The sequence below is a fragment of the Natrix helvetica genome, assembly GCF_964273705.1.
Source record: "Natrix helvetica genome assembly, chromosome: 1".
In the NCBI taxonomy this organism is placed as follows: Eukaryota; Metazoa; Chordata; class Lepidosauria; order Squamata; family Natricidae; genus Natrix; species Natrix helvetica.
Window position 1 is genome coordinate 124,403,868 of NC_138548.1, and position 22,582 is coordinate 124,426,449.

A 22,582-nucleotide genomic window follows, 5' to 3' on the forward strand; every position below is an offset into this window, starting at 1 on the left:
AGCAAAGGCAAAAAGGGTTTTGTTCACTTAACAACCATGTTACTAATGTAACACCTAGAATGATTAACTCAACAACCGTGGCAAGAAAGGCTGTAAAACGGGGCTAAACCAGGGGTGAAATGCTCTGAAGTCTTATACCGGTTTGCTTCGTGCGTATGCGCACTGGATTAAGAAGCCTTTTCTGACTCTGCAAAGGAAAGTAGAACAGCGAGGGGGGGAGGGACAGCTGTGCCGCACGATTTAGATTCACTAGAAAGCAGGATTTCCTGCTTTCTAGCGAATATAAATTGTGTGGCACAGCTGATTGTTGCACAGCTGATCATCGGAACTACCGGTGTAGACCGGTGTCACCCAAACCAGTAGTAAAAAAAAATGCTTAAAAAAGTAAAAAAAAAAAAAGTTCCGACAATCAGCTGTGCCGCATGATTTCTAGCAATTTGTTTACTACCAGTTTTGGGCAAACTGGTAGCATTTTTTTACTACCGATTCAGATGAACTGTCCCAAACCAGTAGCATTTCACCCCTAGGCTAAACTCATTTAACAAATGTTTCCTTTAACAACAAAAATGTTGGATTCAGCTATGGTCCTCTCAGAACCGGTGAAACTTCTTGGATAAGAAGCAAAACTTCTTCTTCACTGAGGAAAAAAAACAATCCAGTTGCCTTTTGGAAAAGCACCTTTGAGACACCTGTGACTTGGATGACTGAGACACAAGATCTGTTGTTTCTGTTTGCCCAGGATCACAGGGACATTGTCTCTCCCAGCAGGGAATTTTCCTTTATCAGCCAAGGACAGCTGAGTGAAGGGCATGACCAGGGGTGGGTTGCTGCCAGTTTTACTACCGGTTTGCAACCTGCCTGCATGCTTTGCTCACACACACGCTTCACTCGTGCGTGCACTGTTCAATGTAAATTGTTCTTTGCGCATGTGCAAAACAATTTACAGTGAACTGTGCACACACAGACACTAAAAACCAAATGGCAGCAGCCCAGTGGCTGCGTGGGAAACAGTTCAGGAGCGTGGCAAGCCTGAGTCACTGCCGGTTCTGCGACCCAGACCTGAATTCTACTACTGGTTCGGCCGAACCGAGCAACCCACCTCTGGGCATGACATGGTGCTACAATAAAGGTTCTCCAGTAGTCAGGTAGTTTGAGTTTAGCTAAGTATTTCACAGGGGAGACAGAGTGCCTATTGGAACCATTGACAGTAAAAGTTGGGGACCTGGTTAGATCCCATTGGCCCTCTGGTCTGCTCCATGCTGCTTAATGAGAATTTTGGCTGATCGTATCCCTTGCTGAGTGGAAGATCTGTAGAGAAGCGCAAGAAGGAGGATATTTTTGTGGTCACTGCCTTTTTCCATGTGGCTTGAAATTTGTCCCTCATAGTTCACGGAACAGGGCCAAGGGAGAAAAAGAATAGTCTGATCCAATAGTTGAGCATGGGACAGCCACACTGTAGCCTATACTTTCATGAGTTCTAGCTCTAGTCTCAGAGCTAGTCTAGTTTTATTTGAGACATATTTTGGATCTTGAAGGGCTGATCTTAGAACTTTGGACTGAACAAGTTCCAATGATGCAAAATTGGAGACGGGCCCCAGCTGAGCTTTATAAAGAAGTTGCGCTGTTTGGCCGAATATGAGTAGACTTAAAGATGAAGAAAGATCTTCCCATTCCTAACACTTATGGTTTTACAATATTGCAATATTTTCATATTTAAAACAATGAGGAGTGAAATATTTTGCACTCTAGGCTCGTTCCTAACAGTGCAATAGTACCATGGGAATCAATATTCCACTCTGACAGTCTGATGCTCACAATTCTGTTCTTCTCTTTCATCCTCCATGGTATCTCCTCGAATGCGGAGTCCTTGTTTTGTTTTTTTCAGAAACTGGAGTGAGCCATAATCTTGACACACCAAGCTCCTATCATAATCCTCCAAATGACACAGGAATCCTGTCTGCCCAATTATCCTTTTGCATCTCTGAAAATAATTAGTTTAAACAAATATGTCATCTTTCAGGACATAATGAGAGTGTTTTAGAGTTAATATCTTTGAGCAGAACTCTTAACTGAGCATCCTGTGCTTCAGGGAACAAGTAACACTGGAAACCCTTTAATATATTTACTGTGGGGCAGCTACATGAGTAGCCAGAAATATCTGCCTTATGAGTCATTCAGCAACAAGGTCTTTGATTGAATATGACTTTACCATCCAAGACTATCTGTAAATTGCAGCATCATGGGCTTCTTCCATAAAACAGACAATTAGACAACACAACAGGTCATGTCCTGCTGTAGGTTATGTGTAGAATTACAATGTTTTGTTTCCATTTTTACAAAGGTCAATGTACCTGAAAATCTGATCAGTGGAAAGATGGTTAATATAGACTGCAAGATTTAGTTATTAATAAAACAAATAGGAAATTTTGCAAGACTCTTTTCTCAGAATGATCAAAACCATCTCAAGTTTCAATATCTTCAAATAAGCAGCACAGTTCATAAAGTCTTTTCTTTAGAATGGCAGGCCAACCTATGGGAATATGCAACATTATAAACAATATTCAATCAGATACAGAATTTAAGTTAATATAAAATCTGTGTATGGATTTTTCTGTACATGGACTTAGACAACATCCTAGGTTTGGACTTCTCCTAAAATAAAGTTTTAAAACATTAGATCTTGTCTGATTTGTTATATTAAAGATTGACTTTCTTAGTTAGATACTAACTTACCGTGTTTCCCCGAAAATACAACATGTCCTGATAATAAGGCCATGCCACATTTTTATGGTGGGGAAAAATATAATCCCTCCCCTGCAAATAAGCCCCCTGGACAACCCCCCCACCTCCGGCCAGGCAGAGCGCTGTTCACCAACCTAGTGGTATCCCAAAAGTGCCAAGCCGCGGGAACCGAGGGGAGGCAAAGGTGATCGTGTTGCTTGCCGCCTTCGGAATACCACTAGGTTGGTGAGCAGCACTGTGCCCAGCTGAAGAGGGGGGTTGCCGGGCGGCTGCTCTCTTGTGAGAGGGCTCCCAAAGAGCCGGGCACAGCCTCGGGTGAACGGCTGTGTTGTGCTGTCGCAGCAGCGCAACACAACAGCCATGAAGCAATCACGCTCACAAGCAGCCACCCGGGAAGCCCCCTTTCCAGCCGGGCACAGCGCCATTCACTGACCTAGGAGTATTGCCAAGCCGCGTGAGCGCCTGTTCACTGGCTCCCACGGCTTGGCACCTTTGAAATGCCAGTGAAAGATGCTCTGCACAGCTGGAGAGGGGGGTTGCGCAAGCGGCTGTTCCGCTCCTGCTCGCATGCCTCTCAGCCTCACGATGCCCTGACCCAGTGGAACACCTCGACTGCTGCTGCCGCCACCATTCCAGCATGGCTTTTTCGGCAGCTTCCAAACGGAGTCTTCCAGCAGTGGCCGCTACTGGAAGACTCGGTTTGGAAGCCACCGAAAAAGCCATGCTGGGATGGCGGCGGCGGCGGCGGTGCTCTTCCTCTGCAGAGAGAGCTGGGCCAGGGCATTGTGAGGCTGGGAGGCGCATGAGCGAGAGCGGAACAGTCGCTCACGCAACCCTCTCTCCAGCCGTGCAGAGCGCCATTCACTGGCATTTCGAAGGCACCAAGCCATGGGAGCCAGGCAGTGGCGAACAGGCGCACATGCGGCTTGGCGATACCCCTAGGTCAGTGAATGGCGCTGTGCCCAGCTGAAAACGGGGTTTGCCGGGTGGCTGCTCGTAAGCGTGGTTGCTTCATGGCTGTTGTGTTGCACTGCTGCAACAGCGCAACACAGCCGTTTGCCCCTGAGGCTGTGCCTGGCTCTTTGGGAGCCCGCTCGCAAGAGAGCATCTGCCCGGCACCCCCAAAACAATAAACCCTCCCCTCATAATAAGACCCAAGCCATATTTTGTGGGTAAAAAGAAAATAAAGCCCTGTCTTATTTTCGTGGAAACACAGTGGTTAGATACTACTTTAACCTTAAGGTTAAATATGTAAGAAGATAAAAATCAGCCATATCAACCAGCTGATTAGTTAGTTTTAGTTGATATTAGACAACCCTGTGATCAACTGGGTCACCGTTTGATAGAAAGGTAGTGCTGCCTGATGTGATCAGAGTAATGTTTCTTCTGATGTGACCAGAATAAACATTAAATTTTAGCCTAACCATATTTTTTACCCCAATGCTGTATCATCATACGATCGTCTAATAGGAGTATATAATATAATTAGAAAAATAATGATAATGGCAATTTACTTATCTAAACAGATAACAGAATGACCATGGGCAGGCAAAAAGCAATGGGAGCAGGAGGGACTTCCAATTTCCTGCTGGCTTCCCCATTGACTTTGCCAATGGAAAGTGGGCAGGGACTGTCAGAAATCATAATCATGTAACTGTGAGGATGCTACAACAGCTACAACTTTGTGAATAAAACTGAACAAAACATTATGGAAATTTTAACTCCACAGAAATAATGGATCCTGGATTTTTATGCATTTTTAAGTTAGCTATTTTTAGGTACCTTGATTCAAAAAGTATTGTACTACTAGCTGCACCCGGCCACGCATTGCTGTGGCCCAGTCTGGTTAAATGGAAAAGAAAGAAAAGAGAAAGCGCAAGTTTCTAATATGTTTAATTTCACAATGCTTGTGGGTATAGAATATTTTTGTTGTTCCATTGTGTATGCAGATATAGAGATTGTCTGGTTTGCCGACTCTAGAACACGCAACGTATAATTGTCCATGTGAGAAACAATCCGTGTCTAGATCTAAACCGTACAATTGTAAAGATTGGCCCTGAGCTTTATTGATGGTGATTGCAAACGCCAATCGAATTGGGAATTGCAATCTCTTAAATTGAAATGGCATATCCGTTGGAATCATAGGAATGCGAGGAATGAGGACATCTTCACCTTTGAAAGGTCCTATCAAGATTGTTGCTTCTAAGACGTTGGTCATTAATATTTTTACTGCAAGCTGCGTGACGTTGCAAAGCTTTGGCTGGTTGATATTTCGCAGCATGATAATTGGCATACCGATTTTCAATTGCAGTATGTGCGGTGGCATCCCTGGCAGATCGAGTGAATTCAAAAATTCTGTTGGATAATTAACCGCTTTATCTGCTTCCTCTTTTTTTCCTTCCTTCCTTCCTCTTTTTTTCCTCCTTCCCTCCTACCTTCCTACCTTCTCTATATTCTTGCTTCCCCCTTCCTCCTCCACTTTTCCTTCTCACTTTCCTTCCTTCCTCTTTTCTTCCTTCCTTCTTTCCACTTTTCTTCCTCCCTCCCACCTTCCTACCTTCTCCATCATCTTCCTTCCCTGTTCCTCCTCTTTTCCTTCCCACTTTCCTTCCTTCCTCTTTTCTTCCTTCCTTCTTTCCACTTTTCTTCCTTCCTCCCTCCTTTCCTCCCTCCCTCCTTTCCTCCCTCCCACCTTCCTACCTTCTCCATCATCTTCCTTCCCTGTTCCTCCTCTTTTCCTTCCCACTTTCCTTCCTCTTTCCTTTTTTCTTCCATTCTTTTTTCCTTCTTCCCTCATTTCTTCCTCCCTCCCTTCCTCCCATCTTCCTACCTTCTCCATCTCCTTCCTTCCCTCTTCCTCCTCTTTCCCTTCCCACTTTTATTCCTTCCTTCCTCTTTTCTTCCATCCCTCCTTCCTCTTTCTTCCCTTTCTCTTTTCTTCCTCCTTCCCTCCCACCTTCCTATCTTCTCCATATTTTTGCTTCCCTCTTCCTCCTCTTTTCCTCCCCACTTTCCTTCTTTCCTCTTTTCTTCCTTCCATCCTTTTCCCCTTCTTTCTTCATTTCTTCCTCCCTCCCTACTACCTTCCTACCTTCTCCATCTCCTTCCTTCCTTCCTTCCTTCCTTCCTTCCTTCCTTCCTTCCTTCCTCCCTCCCTCCCTCCCTCCTCTCTGCACTTCAGCCCTGATCTCTGTCACATCTGAAAACAGCCTTATAATCAGTGTAACTGAAGATCAGGGTTAATGGGGATGCAAGCATCTGTAAAAATCGCCCCCTCTCCGCCCTTACTGCACTGCCTGTCGGATATTAGATAAGGAAAACTGAAAATACATTTGCCTGATTAGAAGATGCATATTGCCAAGCGACGGGAGAAAACACATTTTTGCCATTTCAGAATGGATTTACAGTGTGTGCATGTGTGAGGAACTCACAGGCACAGATATGCATGTAGCGTATGAAAAATCAAAATAACAATGCAATCGGAAACATTGAAATGGAATCGTGAAATGTTTAGTATAGTGTGTGTTGCTTTTACGTCCAGCAGATGGTGCTGGTTTTCAAAAAAGCATGTTTTTACAAAAAAAGCATGTTTTTACCTGTCACAGGTGTGACATCTATATAATCTATATAAATAAAAATGTAACGTTTGTTTATTCAAAATCTCAAATCTCCTAAAGTTCTTCACCAATTGTTTTGAAATTTTGACACAATGTTGCATTCGAATACGCGCATGTTTTTATATACGTATATTATGGGATGTCTAATAGCTATATTTTTCAGTGCATAGGGCTGGTTTCAGATTTGAGGGAACTAACTTGCCTTTGGGTTATAAGAATTTGACACATTTTTACATAATTCGTCTACTATTTGCCATTGTTGAACACTGGGAGAATTAACAACTGCAACTTCTAATTTTTAATCAACATTAGGTGCCAAATGTTGTACAAATAAGCACTCTGTGGAAAAAGGTGTGTGTGAGACACTGCAGGTGTGTCCTCCACTGAGGAAATTCAAATGAATTCAAATCATTATGAACTCACCGATGTCAGATTAAATTACAAATTTGTAGCTTGGCCTGAAGGGATGTCTAGGCTCAATTGTATTATAATGTTGCCAGCTGCATAGGCTCTCTGACAAAAACATCTACAAAGAACAACAAATTTTATAGCACAGATTTTCCAGAAAGCAAACTGATGCTATGTTGTTCTTTGGTATGCCCTGGGGGGGGGGGGGGGGAGAGACACACCATTCAAATTTAGAAATGGGTTTGAGGGAAATGGTTAAAAAATTGTTTCTCACTTGAACTTCAGGGGACTTGGTCCATTTTTTCTCCATCATTCCATGGGGTGGATAGGATATAATGGGTGGGGGTGAGGGGTGAAGAAGCAGAACATCCCAAAACCCAGATGCATGAAATTTCATTTTATTATCTCTCACACCTTACTTTTTCGATGAAAAGTAAGATATCATATAGGATGTGTGTGGTATGGAATGAGTCCAGGAATTTAATACCCATAAACAACATCCTGTCTTGAGTCACGCTCCTTCAGAAGTACCCACTTCCCTGTAGCCAGGAACCTTTCTGCTACATATCTGGTTCCCAAATGGAAGGATACTACAGTGTAAAATCTTCCTTTCCGGATCCCCGGTCCCTAATTAAGGTACCATATTAATTTATATCATTCTGTTTATAGTCTGCCTTTCCTCCAACTGAATAATGGTCTTTGTTTTTTTCCTCTTCCTCCTCCTATCCTCACAATAGCCCAACCAGGTGAGATATATGGCTTCATAGCTGCAAAACAGAAACAGAGGGCCCTGAAGGAAAAGAAATGCTGAAGAATTTGAAATTTTAAAGGAAAACCAGGCTTTCCCCAATTTGGTAAACTGTCAATTGGAAATGTCAAGATACATCAGATTACCCATGGGAAAATTTCTATATCGTGAAATCTTCTAGCCCATGGACCATTATTCTGGCAAACAAAACAAGAATTATGCCAGACCATAACCATGGAGGAAGGGAGACAGCAAGGAAACAACTTTGGAATGGAAGAACTGGCCTCACGAATAAGTAAATAGGCACATAGTGGCTTTACTCACTTTACACACAGCAGCAATTCAGGAACTAACAGGTGGTCTTTGTTTAGCCGCAACAATTGGGACCAGCAATTTGGTCATTAAGTGAAATGGTCATTAAGTGAAATTGTGGTGGTGGTGGTCTTTATAATCTTATCTCAGCTTTGCTTTGCTTTGTAAGTACTCCTTGTTCAGCGATGTCTCATTTAGTTCACTTTGCAGTTACAATAGTGATAAAAATTGATTTTATAGCCAATCTTTACAGTTATGATCTTTGCAAGGTGTGAAAAGCCAAGGAAAGCAAGCAAAAGAAAGCTGCAGTAAGATCAGAAGCACAGCCAGTGATTCATTCCACTATACTTAATGATCATAATGAAGCAGGGTTAAAATGTCTCTTCATGTTGATCACATTTCCAGCATAAATTCAAGCTACATTAATACATTCCAGAAAATTTATCTGGTGACAAGGACCAGTGATACATCATTTTATTAAAAAAAAAAACTCTTTAAGACTACAATATAACATTTTTCAACCTTTAACCACATATGTTTCCATTGACCCATTTGCATACAGGTCATTTTAGCTCATTTTATTATACATTCTTTCATTTGTTCTTCCATTTCAAATGTCAACTGTTGCTTACACACAATAGCAGTAATATGGCCATCACTTGTACATTATTGTTTCAAATTCAAATTCAATCATAAGGTGTTTTTTTTAAAAAAAAACTATTTTAAACCTTTCTGAATTTAAACCTTTCTGAATTCAAACCATTAAAATGTATTTCACTCAAAACCAAAATATTGATCCCATTAATTAGGGAAAGCTCATCTTTAAGACAGATATTTGATCATGAATATCAAACCAAAGGGCTGCGAATATTGGCTGGCATGAGGACTGCATCAGTATTCAGCCCCTGCAGCGATCTAAGGCATGGGGTGGGGGTGAAGGGATGCTTTCCGTTTTAGGGAGGAGGCTGGGGAGAGAGAAGGAGAGATGAGGCACAATAATCAATAAAGAAAAAAATATGTGTCTCTCAATTTCACCCTCAGGGATCAGTGTTTTCCCCTCTGCAATGAGATAGCGACCTGAGCAGAAAGAAGATGGCTTTCTATGGGGACAAAAAGATAACAGCCACAGGAATCACACCCAAAACCTAAAGGCTGTTTTGTCTGGAAGCAAGTCTTTTAATTAGGGCAATGAATTAATGAATTAAATCAGTCAAGCATGTCTGCAACATAATCCTTCTGCAGAACATCTAACGTTCTAGATTACTATTGGCCATCCCCAGCGATTTTCTCCAGCAAAAAATACACACAAGAAGACCAGATACTATCATTCTTTCAAAGTATCATATTAAGGCTGCAAATCTACCACAAGGATGAACCTATTGTGAGAATTACTTGACTTTAGAATAATTCATTGGCTGGCTGTTGCTGTTTTTTTCCCCATTGGTGTGTTTTGCAACAAACCCCTTCAAACACTCTGCACAACCTACTTTGTGTTTTCAAAAACAACCCACAATCATTGAGGGTTCATCTACTTACATAGAGAGGATGCTACTTAATGACTTAATGCATCATAAAGACAGAGACAAAAATAAAAAGGCTGCAGGATTTCAGCCTGTTTGGCTACTTTGGTTTTCTGTTGTTGCCAAATCAAGCTAATGAAGAGTAAATACATCCTAAAGAAATCTACTCATTACTTTAATGCAGAAAATCTTCTTCCTTCCAATTCTCACATAGGCAAGAAAACATTATTTCCAATACCTAAATCTGATAAATGAGAGACGTCCTGAGAATTTCAGAATACCTGAAACAATGGAATGACAACCCTTTTTCTGTATTGCTTCCCAAAAATTACATGGACATGCTGAGGACATCATCAAGATTTAGTGAAGACTTTGCCTTAAAGTTTAGCAATTTCCCATGCAAAAAAAGACAATGTTGCATACAACCAAACACATAACTGCAGAAGTATGTTGTTGGTCCCTCAAAAAATATAAGACCCTTAAAAACCCCCACAAGTTTTTATTAGGCAAAAGTGGAAGTGAAAGCATCTTTAGGAGCCAGAGAAAGAAAAGCATTTTTTTTTCATAAACTCTTGAGCAATTCTTTTTCATAAATTCTTCATCCTGAGAAAATCATCATCACATCTAAAAATGGAATGCTAATACAGCTTTATGTTAGTATAAATTAACAAATAATATTGCTTCTCTTATGGATAGGAATCAGTTACAAAAGGGGGGGGGGGTTCTGTTTGGCCTGAACAGCTGCCTCTGGATCAGGCTGATCTAGAAGTACCCTGTTATAATTACTTTCCTGGGTCAACCAGTAAACTCTTGAAATAGAGAATCGAGGCGAGTCTCTATTATTCCTCAGGTGTCTTGCATTTCCATTCCCATAATCCCCAACCTGCGGACTTATGCTGGGTCAACATCTGATAGCTAAAGTCCAATATCTCTGGAGAACATCACAGACTGGTGAAGGGGGCAAAGATCGCTTTAATTACAAGGAAGTGGGAAAGGGGTGGATGGGGGGGGGGTCTTCTCTCTCCCTCTCTCTCGTGAGCCGTCTCAACTTTCCAGAGATGACACACGCACACACTCCAGCATCAAAAATGAGTGGCCATTCTGCAGTCCAAGCCGGAAAGCATTTTTCTACACTCCAGAAAAGGCGCGAGGGTGATGGAGAAAGTCCAGTTCTCAAATAGAGTCCTAACTTCCCCACCTCTCAGAGACACTGGAAAATGGGAGACACAGTGGCAGATCTCCTCTGATCTAATTCTCCAAAAGACACACCGGAACCGAAAGATCGCTTCTGGCAGAAGCCGCTACCATTAAGTGGCTCTCCATTCGCCCCACGCCCCACAACAGCTACTAATCCAACCTCCGGCAAGCAGGTGGCCGCCGCAACCCTGAAGCTGTGCGCCTGAGGCGCTTAAAAGTTAGCTGGATGTTGCAATAATTAAAGGAAAAGACGGAAAGGCTAAACTCTCCAAACACGAACGATAGGTCTTCAGAAGAGAGCCCCGGAAATCGGGCCAGAAACACAACGGTTGATGACAGAGCAAGGCGAGAAGCGAACACCCAAATGCGTGTCCGCTTCGCGCTGGTGTCGGAACAGCATACGGGCCGCCAATTGCTCGGCCAAAGCTCTCAACAGACAGCTCGAAGACCCGCCCAGCAAGTTGTGGGAATAGGGTGCGACCTTGGAGAGCAGCCCGAATCCTGCTTCTCAGCGGATGAGGCAGAAGATCCAAAGGAAATTAAAGCTTTTGCTTTCTTCCGCACCTTAATCCTCTGCATAGCCAGAGATGCAGGAAGCCCCCCCCCCCCCTCCATTGATTGAGCACCTCTTATAAGGGATGTGTAAATTCTTGACTTTTCCTTTGTTCACTCACTGACTGTACATACGGAGGCTCAGTAGCATCATCAAAGTGAGAAGGCCTTATTAACATGCTGAGATTTAGTTATTTATTTCACAGGCCCTGATAATCAAAGTGACTTTTTGATGATGGGTGCCAGAACATCTTTCTAGAGAAGCAACAATGCCATTATATCTGCAGGAAAAAGGTGTGGCTGTCTTAGTGCTTGCCAGTATCATACTGGTTTCTATACAGCATTTTAGCCATGCCATGTGGCTAATTGCAATAAATGCGAGGTCACAGCCTTTTACTTGTAAACACCAGATTTTTCTGCACTTTTACCTCTTTCAAACTTGCGGCAGTCATTTGTGTGATATATGAACTTATCAACTGTAGTTGTTTTAGGATAGTAAATCCGTAAGGAAAAGAAACTTTATCACTGCAATCATGGCTATAAGTCAGTAAAAGATCTGTGTTTCGCATGCATCTTTCCACCTCTTCTTCATTATATCATCAAATGTTTCTACTTTAAAGGTGTCCAAACAGGAGAAAAAATAATTAAATTCCTCCTATTTCAAGATGAATACTAGCTTCCTTATTTTTGAGGAATAGGGAGCTATATTTGCAGTCAAAAAATTGAGGGCAAGCATTGATATTTCCAAGCTATTTCACATACAACAAACAATTCAACAATGGGTAAAACTTTCAGAACCTATCAAATATAGCATTATATCAAGTTTCACACATGCACTGTATGCTGAAGTACTTAACATGCAAAGCAGTGCCATAAGAAATACCTAAAACAATTTTGTACATGTTTATTGTTTTTATGAGTTACTTCCTAGATTCCCTTCAGCAACCAGAAAAAAGATTATAAATATCTTAATAAAAGTCTCTACATTTTTGCACTGGAATAAAAATGAACTTTATAAATTGTTTCGTCGTTGATTCATTTACCCCATATCATCTTCAAGCCTTTATGTGAATAGACTTTTCCAATAATTTTCTAGTTTAAAAACAAAGTGGTAATAAAGTACAAATCCAAGCCAGTCAATATTACACTTAAACAAGAACAACCATATCAAAAGATATACAATATCCATTTGCTTGTGAAAGCTGATTCACCATCATACAAGTTAACATTTTTCCAGGCATTAAACATCTTTTGACTTCCTTTACTTATCCTATTTCAGAAGAATTGATTATACTGATTCATTTGCATTAAAATATTTTAGCAAGGGATGTTATGACAACAGCTAGGAAAAACACTTCTCTTTGCTAGCACATAGAAATATTAAATGGGACAATTTACTCTTCTCCATTCATATCCTTTAAATCTTTGCTATATACATATCTTAGTAACTCTCTGCAACTGTCCAATTTCTTTCCAGTGAATAATGCTATTATACTACGGAAAACAATAAATTAAATTAAAAGAAAAGAAAATTAAATTTGGGGCATGGGGATCAGGATATTAACTGATTTCTAATTCAGGTGACAATGCTATTTCTGCAGAAAATACAAATGATTCAAATCCAACAGGACTATGAATGTATTATCATGGTCTTATTGATAAAAACTTTACTTTTAAAAAAGATGTAAAATTAAAATACACTGCAATATGTATTTCTTTTGAACCAGTATTGCAGGTAGTCCTTGTTTCATATCCACTCCTTCAGTGACCATTTTAATTTACAGCAGCATTGAACAAGAGGCACTTGTGACAGGTCCTAATAATTGTTACAGGATTTGCGCAATCACGGCAACTGGGATTGTTGGAACTGCAATCATAGGTTGGCATGGTCCATATGACATCATGCTATGACCCTGTCACTTAGCAATGAAGTAATTAAATTGTTACATACTGAATTTTAATGTTTTGAGCACTGAGCCTTTTGCAGGCACAGCCAACACAACAGTGTTAAGGGACGCAGTGCTACAGAGCTGATGTACATGAATGTTGCCCCACTCCTTCAGAGGTTGGAGCAAGCATACCATATATAGCCATGCCCAACACAGTCTCTCTTCAAAAAATATTGGCTAAGTACCAATAATTTTACACTGTGATTTTTTTCTGCGTTAAAGCAGCCCCTTCCACTCTATTTAAGGCTGTTTGGCATAGATTTCTCATAATGGCATCTATCAGAAAATTAATAATCATATGGCGAGAGCCATATGATTATTAATTTGAATCTTGAATTGAATAAAATATGTGAAGGTTGAGGGAAACGTTCTGTCATCGATATTTGAATCTTCATGTTGAACACAGAAATATTTTGCCTACTTCTCTCCACATGAGCTAGCATGTTTCCCACTTGATGGAGGTTTCCAAATACTGCGTCAAGAATATCATAATGTGGGGTTTGCTAATTATTCAAACTGACTTCTTAAAAGAAGTGATATCAGTTCTGCCACATTCCTTTCCAAAAGTTTATTGAGCAGAGAGGATACGAAGCAATGGAATATGTTGTCGCCATCTCTGTCTCTGTTTCTCTCTCCTTCATCACCACTTTTTTCCACAAAAAAAATCTTAAACTTATTCCATGAGGTCAAGGATCAGAGGTCGCACATTAAAAGAAGTTAGTGTTGCTTTTCAATCCCACCCAACCTTTCCAATTGCAAATAGGATGATGTATGCTACATTATCAACAGAAAGGCTGCCTGAAAATTCTACTGTTCTTCAAAACACAGGGAAACAAAGAGTGTGTGCATGCCCTTTTATTATAGGTTTAACTTTGGATGAGCATGCTGATAAAATATGTGAAGGTTGAGGGAAATGTTCTATCATCGATATAAATAATCAGCTTCAATATTAGCAGCAATCTCAGCTTCCCACTTGTCTCCATTGTTGAGCAGCTTCTCTTTGTTGTATAGGAGCTCTTCGTGTGTCTCAGTCGAGAATTCAAAATTGGGGCCCTGGGGAGACAGAGCAAAGAGATATAGTAAAAGCAAATCCAGACTGACATCTTTGTTAACAAAATCCCCCACCCACTACCTCATTCACCTCCACAATGGCATCAACAGGACAGGCTTCCTGGCAAAATCCACAGTAGATACATTTGGTCATGTCAATGTCGTAGCGAGTGGTCCTGCGGCTACCATCAGCGCGAGTCTCGGCCTCAATAGTGATTGCCTGTGGAGAAAAAGGATTCTCAGAATCAGGAGAGCACCCTGAGATTATTCAAAGTTTAGCTGCATAATGGTAACATCCTAACAGTGGGATTTCAGGCAAGAGGGTGTTGCCTCCCAGAGGCATCCTACTCCCATTCCTGGCTTAAAAATTCCCCACAAAAATTGACTACTCTTTTTTCAGTAACAACACTGGATGTTCCTGAAGGTGAGTTGCAAAGGCAACCCACGGAAATTATCAAACCCTGCTTTAACTCCAGTTTTTGAAGTCTAGAAAACCCAAGCTGAAATTTATCCATGATATAATAAGTTCATTTAGAATGAAATACTTCAGTCAAAGACATGCAACACTTAAGAAAACTAGAGTGGGATAGAGTTTTGTAAATACCACAGAAGGGATTCTTGAAGACAAAAGTGCTTTCACTACAGCCCACAGAATTTTAGCATGACAGGGAACATCCATTCCTAAATAATTCCATTCCCTTAACGCTAGAAGAAAATCCATGGTTTTAGCGTTAACTCTAGACCTGTATGCATGTGTGAAGCAATCAGATGATGATATAATTTGGGCTAAACTCCTACATCGATAAAAAGCACTTCGTTTCAATTCTCATTAACAGCTTGTGTATCGAATTCTGCAAATGAGAGACATATTTATATACAGATTCACTGAGATCACAGAAACTCTTCACATATACATTGTCACATCCAGACTTCACTGAATTCCCTGCAACTTACTTGATTTTTATGGGACTTCTGGGAATGCACTTCCAGAAGGGAAATATAATCACCTACCAGGCGGGAAAATATTACAGCACAGGCTTTAGGCAGGGGTGGGCTTCAAAAATTTTAGCAAGGGGTTCTCTGCCAGGTTGCTGGGTAGGCATGGTTCTGGTGGGCCTGGGCCTCTCGGGCCTAGTCGGCCTCCTGCACCACGGCGGGGGGCAGTTTGCCCTCAGTTTTCCTCAAGCCTCCAAGAGAGTGAAAATGGCCTTCCCAGGCTCCAGAGACCCTCTGGAGGCCAGAAACAAGCCCATTTCCGGCCTTCCCAAACTTCCAGTAGGCCCATTTTTCATCCTCCCTGAGCCTCTGAGGGCGCCTTGCACTTACCTGCATCCAAAATGGGCTGGGAGGGAACTCCTGGGAGGGGAGGGGCCAGCCTGAAGTGGGATTTGGGGGTTCTCCAAACTGCACAGAACCTTAGCTAGAGGTTCTTCCAAACCCCTGCGAACCTCCCGCAACTCAACCCTGGCTTTAGGAAATTATTAAGAGCTTCGTCTAGTTCCTTCCTGCTGCAAGGAAAATATCTTCCATCATACAAAAGAGAAAAGAAGGTGCAGCCATAGAGAAGCCACTAGGCACATTGTATGGCAGCTCTTTAACCCATCATACAATTTTCATCTGTAGTATGTAACCAGTAGCTAGGAAGGTAATGCTTTTTGCACTGAATTTTGCAATATTTTGGAAACAGTTCATTAAAGCATCACATATGGGAAAAGAAGGAAAAAGCTGAAAAAAGAGGCCTCACCTGAGCAGGACATACAGCTTCACACAGCTTGCAAGCAATGCATCGCTCCTCTCCAGATGGGTATCTGCGCAAGGCATGCTCTCCACGGAATCGGGGACTCAATGGGCCTTTCTCAAAAGGATAGTTGATAGTGGCAGGCTCTCGAAATACATAACTCATGGTCGTAGCTAAACCTAATGTTCAAATGGAACAAAATCACATCCTTGGTTTTCAATAAGCCACAGAAGGGCAAAACTGGTGCCCTTAGAAGGCTGGGACTGCAATTTCATACTCTCAGTCATTTACCACATGAGATGAATATGAATTGGAATCCAATTTATTGAAGAACACCAGTTTGCTCTGAAATGCAATATGTATCTCATCCTCAAGATTTAAATAAGTCAGGAATCAAATATATATAAAAATGTTCACTAGGAACATTTTAGGATTTGGGTAACAATTCTTGTAGGTTTCCAGCTTCAAAGTAAGTAGGGTGAAGATCTGTTCTCTCTTGTTCAGAAATACAGTTGACCAAATAAGCTAAATTTACAGGACAGGAAATTCCAGCTGAATGATAGGAAAAATCTTAACAGTAAGAGAGGTTCAAAGTGGAGCCAGTTGCCCTCAGAAATGGAGACCTCCCTCTTAGCTGCATAGGGAAGTTAGACAGGGATTTGTCATGGTTGCTTTAATCTGGATTCCTACATGAAAGAGAGGGTTAGACTAAATTGCAATGTCTCCTCCTCATATTACAGTTCGATAGTATACAGATGTTTTCTATCTATTAGGAGTCTGTCTTCAAATGCCAAATCCAATTTAAAAAAAAAACAATCTACGGATTAGAACCCTTTTTCTCAACCTCAACTGAATTTCTCAACATTCTCAGGCCAGCAAGTAGGGCCTAGGAAAAGACAGTAAATTATATATCCAACTGTTAGGCTGCAAAGGACAATAGGAAGCAAAATAAGAGGGAATAGTTAACTTCCTGTGGGTAAACCATTTTATGTCACATCAGCTAGCGCTCAGAAATAACAGCCATCACTTTTCTCATTACTTCTCACCTCGAATAAGTTCTGTCCAAAAGAGAGTCTGTGCAGCTTTGTCAGTGACTGATTTCCAATCCGTCGGTTCCTCCTTTGCATTCACATACTCTGCAGCAAAACAAAGAGGAGGGAATTGTTGCCATTCAGACACCACAGAAGCATTTTATAGAAAAGGAACAATAAAGAGACATGGTTAGCCTAGCGAGAATTGTTAAAACAAGAACATGGAGATAATAAGATGAAACCAAGTGAGCATCTGGCTGCAGGTGGATTTAACTTTCAATGGTTTTTGTGTGCACAATTAAGAGAAAGATTGAATGTAGACAACAGGACATTTGGAACTGACCAACAGAGGACAAAATATGAAATTGAAATGCATAAATGACTATAAAATTGCCAAATTCTTCAACTCTTGCTGAAATTTGAAATGGAAGACAAACAAGTGAATCTATCTTCTTTATTATATTTATTTACTATTGTGTGTGTGTGTGTGTGTGTGTGTGTTGTATTTGTGCTGATAAATAAATACTGGGAATCGAACCAGGGCTGTATTGCATATTAGGCCGATGTAATTGCCACTAAGCCACAGGCTCTCTTCCTTATCAGCTAGGCCAGGGAAATAGGTATGTATTTGCGTTACAACCCCTGGTATCCCCAAATATGGGAGGGAGCTCACTACTCCCCCTTTCTGTCCTTTGGCTCATTACAAAGGACCATCCAGGCAGAAAACCATATTTTTATTTTCAGTGTTGCCTTTTTATATTTGTGTTGTATTTGTGCTGATAAATAAATAAAGAGAGACTAGTATAGATCTATTTCAACCTATTTAGGTCTCATCAGCTAGCCATACCCTTACTGGGAATCGAACCAGGGCTGTATTGCATATTAGTGTGGTCATCTTTATACCCAAACACACACACACACACACACACACACGGATGTATGTATGTATGTTTGTTTGTTCTAGCATAACTCTGGAACGCCTCGAACACTTTCAACCAAACTTGGTACACAGATGATTTACCCTCCAGAGACAAACCCTGTGGGGGTAAGACACCCCTGGTGGGGGTGGGATGGGGGTATCTGTGTGTGTGTGTTCCACCATAACTCTGGAAAACCTGGGCCTTTAAAGACAGCAAGTGCGGCGTCCTAGAGCGGCAATTGTTCCTGATGTCATGGGAGGGGGAAGGGAGCCTGATTAGGCCACTACAGCAATAAGCCTATAAAGGGAGCCTGATTAGGCCACTACAGAGGCCTTTGATTGAGTGTGCCATGGCCTAAGCAGATTGCCTACTCCCACCTCACTGCAGCGGGCCTATCTCTCAGGAAACAGCTTTGGCCTGTGTTCCCAGAATCATCCTTCACCCCAACTCAGGTCTAGGTTTCCCTCACACAGTAGGCCTATGAAGCAAAGGGAGCCTGATTAGGCCAGTACAGAGGCCTTTGATTGAGTGTGCTCCCTCACATAGTGGCCCTTTAAGGCCTAGGCCTCCCTCACATAGTAGGCCTATGACGGGAGCCTGATTAGGCCTGTACAGCAGTACACTGTTGGCATATGACTTCAGAAAAATTATCCAGAATGCATAAAGATACTTCAAATTTATGTTAGAAATGTGGACGTACACAAAGAGCCATATTTTCATGCTTGATGGACTTGTGAAAAACAAAACAGTAAACATGGGGTTCAATACATATATTGATACAAAGAATTTTAAAGATAAAAGTTCAACTGAAACCATGACTATTTTTTGTTGGGATTAATGGACAATTATAAAAATGATTATTTTTACATATGAACACTGCTGAGAGACAACTATATGCACAAAAATGGAAAGACGTCAAAATATCTCCACAGGGGAATGGTTGGTAAAGATAACAGATCTAGTAGAGATGACAAAATTAACTTGTTTGTGTAGAAAAAGATCAATTACTATATTTACTAGCAACTGGAAACCCTTTATAAAGTTTTTGCTGAAAAAAAAAGGGGGTGGAATGAAGTGATGACATGGATTTGATTATTAGAAAGGGTAATTATAGAAAAAAGCTTTTGATGTTACCTCAGAGAAGGTAAAATATGAATGTACATATAATTGCTATTAAGACATCCAGAAGCCTCTTTTTAATGTTTCTTATTTTTCCCTTCCTTTTATTCTACCTAATTGTTTTTTTTCCCATTTTATATTAACCTTCTCCCTTATCTTTAACTTAAAATTTGTATTGTTCTTAAACAATAAGAAAAAAAATCTTTAATGAAATTTATAGATTACATACATATAAAATAAATCATTCTATAAAGATGACCACACTAATACAATATTTACTATGGAAACTGCACAAACAGGAGGCTAGGTCTCAATATTCTTAGGAAAAGTAAAACTTGCAAAGCAACATTGTCCACACTGGTAACTGTTTCCTTGCCTGTCCTATTCCCAGCAGAATCCATGAATTATGTTAGGAATGATGACTTCACAAGTTGCACTAGCACAGTATGATTTTCTGGGCACTAGATCTCATTGAAAAAGACTGTCCAAATTAAATTCTATGTTCCCCAAGAGGAATGTAGTAACATTTATATGCTCTGTAAACTATGACTTTCAAAAGTTTTCAATTATCCTCTGTTAGTAATTGCTATTTTCCTACAATGACCCCTACTTAAAGTGTTGCGGATCAGATGATGCACTTACTATAAGAAGCTCTGGAGGTTGTGCTGCTGAGAAGTCGGGTAATATTCAGGCACATTGGAATCCCTGAAGAGTAACAGCAATGTTATTTTGAAGCAAAAATAGAAATACTCATCCCAGAAACCCCAAAGCAGCAAGTTTCCAACCCAGGTCTCCTTTGATAGTTTTTTTTTTTAATTTTGAACAAGCTCTTTCTAGAGCATCCATATATATAAGCAGTTGTCTGGCAGCTATATGCAACAAGAACAACAAATAGCAGAAGAAATGCTGTTGAGTAAACTGGCTAGACCAAGCAAAGAATTAATTGGGCTGCCAGAGGAAGAATGTTTGCTCTATTTCCAGGAGAAACTAAAGAGCTCTTCATTCTTCTCGTCAATCCAAATCGCAGCTAACACAGGTCGTCCTCAACTTACACAAATATTTGTTTCGCGACATTTCGAAGTCACAACAGCAACAGCAATTTTGGACTCAATTGTGATTGTAAGTCGAGGACTACCTGTATTATGACCAGGATTATTTGCAAACAAGCATAATATAACTAGACCACTAGACTCGTTGAAGAGAATAATATTTCGTGCCTGTGTTTACAGGCAGCTTATAAGGCACTGGGATAAATGACAAATGACTAATACCATACTAAGCACCAATTAAATCTGTGATTTACAGAACAAGCCACAACTGGTCAGTTTTACACACTGAAATAGGTTATAAGCAATGGTTTACAACTCGCAATAGCTGTGGTCACAAGTTACATTAAAATAAAAGAAACTGTATTACAGTTTAGCACGATCCAGTCAGTCTGGCACATCATACTTATACTACATCCTTATTATGTCCCTTTTATAATCTTCCTGTAAATACAGGGTGCAGCTATAATATCTGAATTCACAAATGCATTTTAAAATTAAAGTACAAAATTAAGTTTTGTGAAACTTTTGCTATAAGCTCTACCTTCATAAAGCGAATGTCATAAAATTAGCAAAAGCACCTGGCAGAGAAAATATTCTAAGGTCGATGCTGGAAAACAATACGAATTAATTCCCACTTCATCAACCAATGACTTCCACAATATATGCATACACAATTACACAACACTTTCTCTTTGCCCTCTTATGTGACTGCACTTAACTTAAATATCAGTAAAGAAGTCATCTGTTATTTCAAGAGATACAAATTTCAAAGAAATTGTTCAAAATCCAACCACAATCTATTATCACATATTTCAAGACTTCTATTTAATTCCACAAGGATGATATAAAGTTAAAGTCAGCAATCATACCTGAATAATATTTATACCTTGTTAGATCCTGATTAATCATTATTTAAGGGGAAAAATTCAAGGGAAATAATTTCATCTGACTGGATGACATTGCTACCGCTGACTCAGATCCAGGTATTTTAATAACTTTCATAATGAAGTATCCTGTCTCCAAATGGTGACATGGTTTCCATTGTTCAAAGTAAGAAATGTATAAGACAACTCCATCCCCAAGATGTAATATAATGGAAAGAAATTCACCAACCCTGAAATAACTAGAAAATTCCCACCCACGTGATGGAATTCAACTATCTTTGCTTCATAGTGGTGGGGAAGTAGTAATCAAGACTGCAGTTCACTGTAGTCTCTCTTTCACAGATCTAATTGACTGGAGAATGTAGTTAATTATATAAGTATGAATAAGGTTTTGTGAGTTTCTAGGTCAGGGATGTCAAACTCATGTCATAGCGGTATCACGTGACGTATCGGGATTTCCCCCCCCCTTTGCTAAACCAGGCATGGGTGTGGCCAATGCATGACACATTGGGTCGGGAGTTTGACAGCCCTATTCTAGGTAAAAACCAGTGTAGCTGGATTAGAGGACCCAGGATCAAGTATCTACTTGACCATGGCCTTCACTTAGTGACTTTGGGCCAGTCAGAATCATTCTCCCAATTCATCTCGCAAGAGAATGTCACTATAATTCCCAGATAGCTTTTAGCAAAAATAAGAGATATAAATGCAATTAAGCTGCATGTAGTTTGTTGCTGCAATCTACAAAGCATGTTCAGCATATAAATTGCACTTTCTGAAGAAACTCTTGCAACACTACTTACCTGTCTTGGAAACCTGACGCACCATCCATAGGACATGCATTTTCAGCTTGATTCTAGGACTCCTCTACAAAAATAGCAAGAAAAAAAAGGAAGTTTAAAAAAACTTAAAAGCAACCAGGTTCACTGGTTATTAAAGAAATCCATTTAATATCATAAAATGTCCTCAATAACAAACACGCTTGCAAGTTGAACAAAACTCAGATGAGGTAGATGCTAAACAATTACGGATGGGGGGAGGATAGAAACCTAAATACATTCAACTAAAAATAACTTGAGCCTCGGGGGACAATATTTCAAGTTCACAACACAGGGTTACTCGACTATAACCCGTGACCATTTATCCACGAATAACGCGATCCTTGGATTTAAATCTTGACTTTTTCCTCTATGAAAGTGTGTCTGAGACAGCTTGTCAAACGCTTCTGATTAAGTAGGATTTTATTGACGGTGGCTTTCTCAGCTGCTGGAGTGATGGTGGTCGTGTAAGAACGTGCACCAAAAATACCGAAACGGGACAGGCTGGTCCCATTTTGAAAATGCAAAGAGCTGAAAACATGGAAATCACATCAGAAGCTATTCGGAATCCCCAGTCGCACGCCCGGGGCAACCCAACCACGCTGCAAACACGGGCCATGTTTTGTGCAGGGCGTTGCTTACATTCAGAGAACCAAGGAGGGAAACGCAGGGGGCTTCAAAGCCACAAGACTCCGCAGAAAAGAACCGTCCCTTCTAATACTTCGGAAGACTTAACTCCATCGAATGTCAGAAAAACAATGGCGCGCATGCGTAAATCGCTTCGCGGTGACCACTTTCTTCTGAAAATCTCGCTAGGAGCTTGCGCTATCGTCAGCCTAGGTAACGCATGCGCATTTCTACGTCCTCAGGGCAGTCTTGAAGGTCCCAGAGACCGACGCTACTACGCTTCTCCCTCCCCCTTCCCGTCCCC

General features: G+C 40.7%; 2 protein-coding genes across 2 annotated transcripts in view; both read right to left on the bottom strand.

Annotated features, from left to right (window-relative positions):
• Positions 1–5,035, bottom strand: part of LOC309392757 (aldehyde dehydrogenase family 3 member B1-like) — a gene marked incomplete at both ends in the record, with an annotated part of 32,558 nt that extends 27,523 nt beyond the window's left edge. Inside the window, 2 exons of the mRNA XM_081954189.1 lie at positions 1,816–1,981; positions 4,973–5,035. Of these exons, the coding sequence (XP_081810315.1) occupies positions 1,816–1,981; positions 4,973–5,035 (229 nt within the window). The remainder of the gene's footprint in view (positions 1–1,815; positions 1,982–4,972) is intronic.
• An 8,850-nt stretch (positions 5,036–13,885) lies between these two features.
• NDUFS8 (NADH:ubiquinone oxidoreductase core subunit S8) lies at positions 13,886–22,535 on the bottom strand. The gene is made up of 7 exons (XM_081938026.1): positions 22,294–22,535; positions 21,637–21,700; positions 19,546–19,608; positions 16,880–16,969; positions 15,840–16,012; positions 14,187–14,315; positions 13,886–14,098 (listed from the first exon to the last, which is right to left on the bottom strand). Exons 2-7 carry the CDS (start codon positions 21,674–21,676, stop codon positions 13,967–13,969), a joined length of 627 nt encoding a protein of 208 aa, XP_081794152.1. The 5' UTR covers positions 21,677–21,700; positions 22,294–22,535; the 3' UTR covers positions 13,886–13,966.
• Between the last annotated feature and the right edge of the window lie 47 nt (positions 22,536–22,582).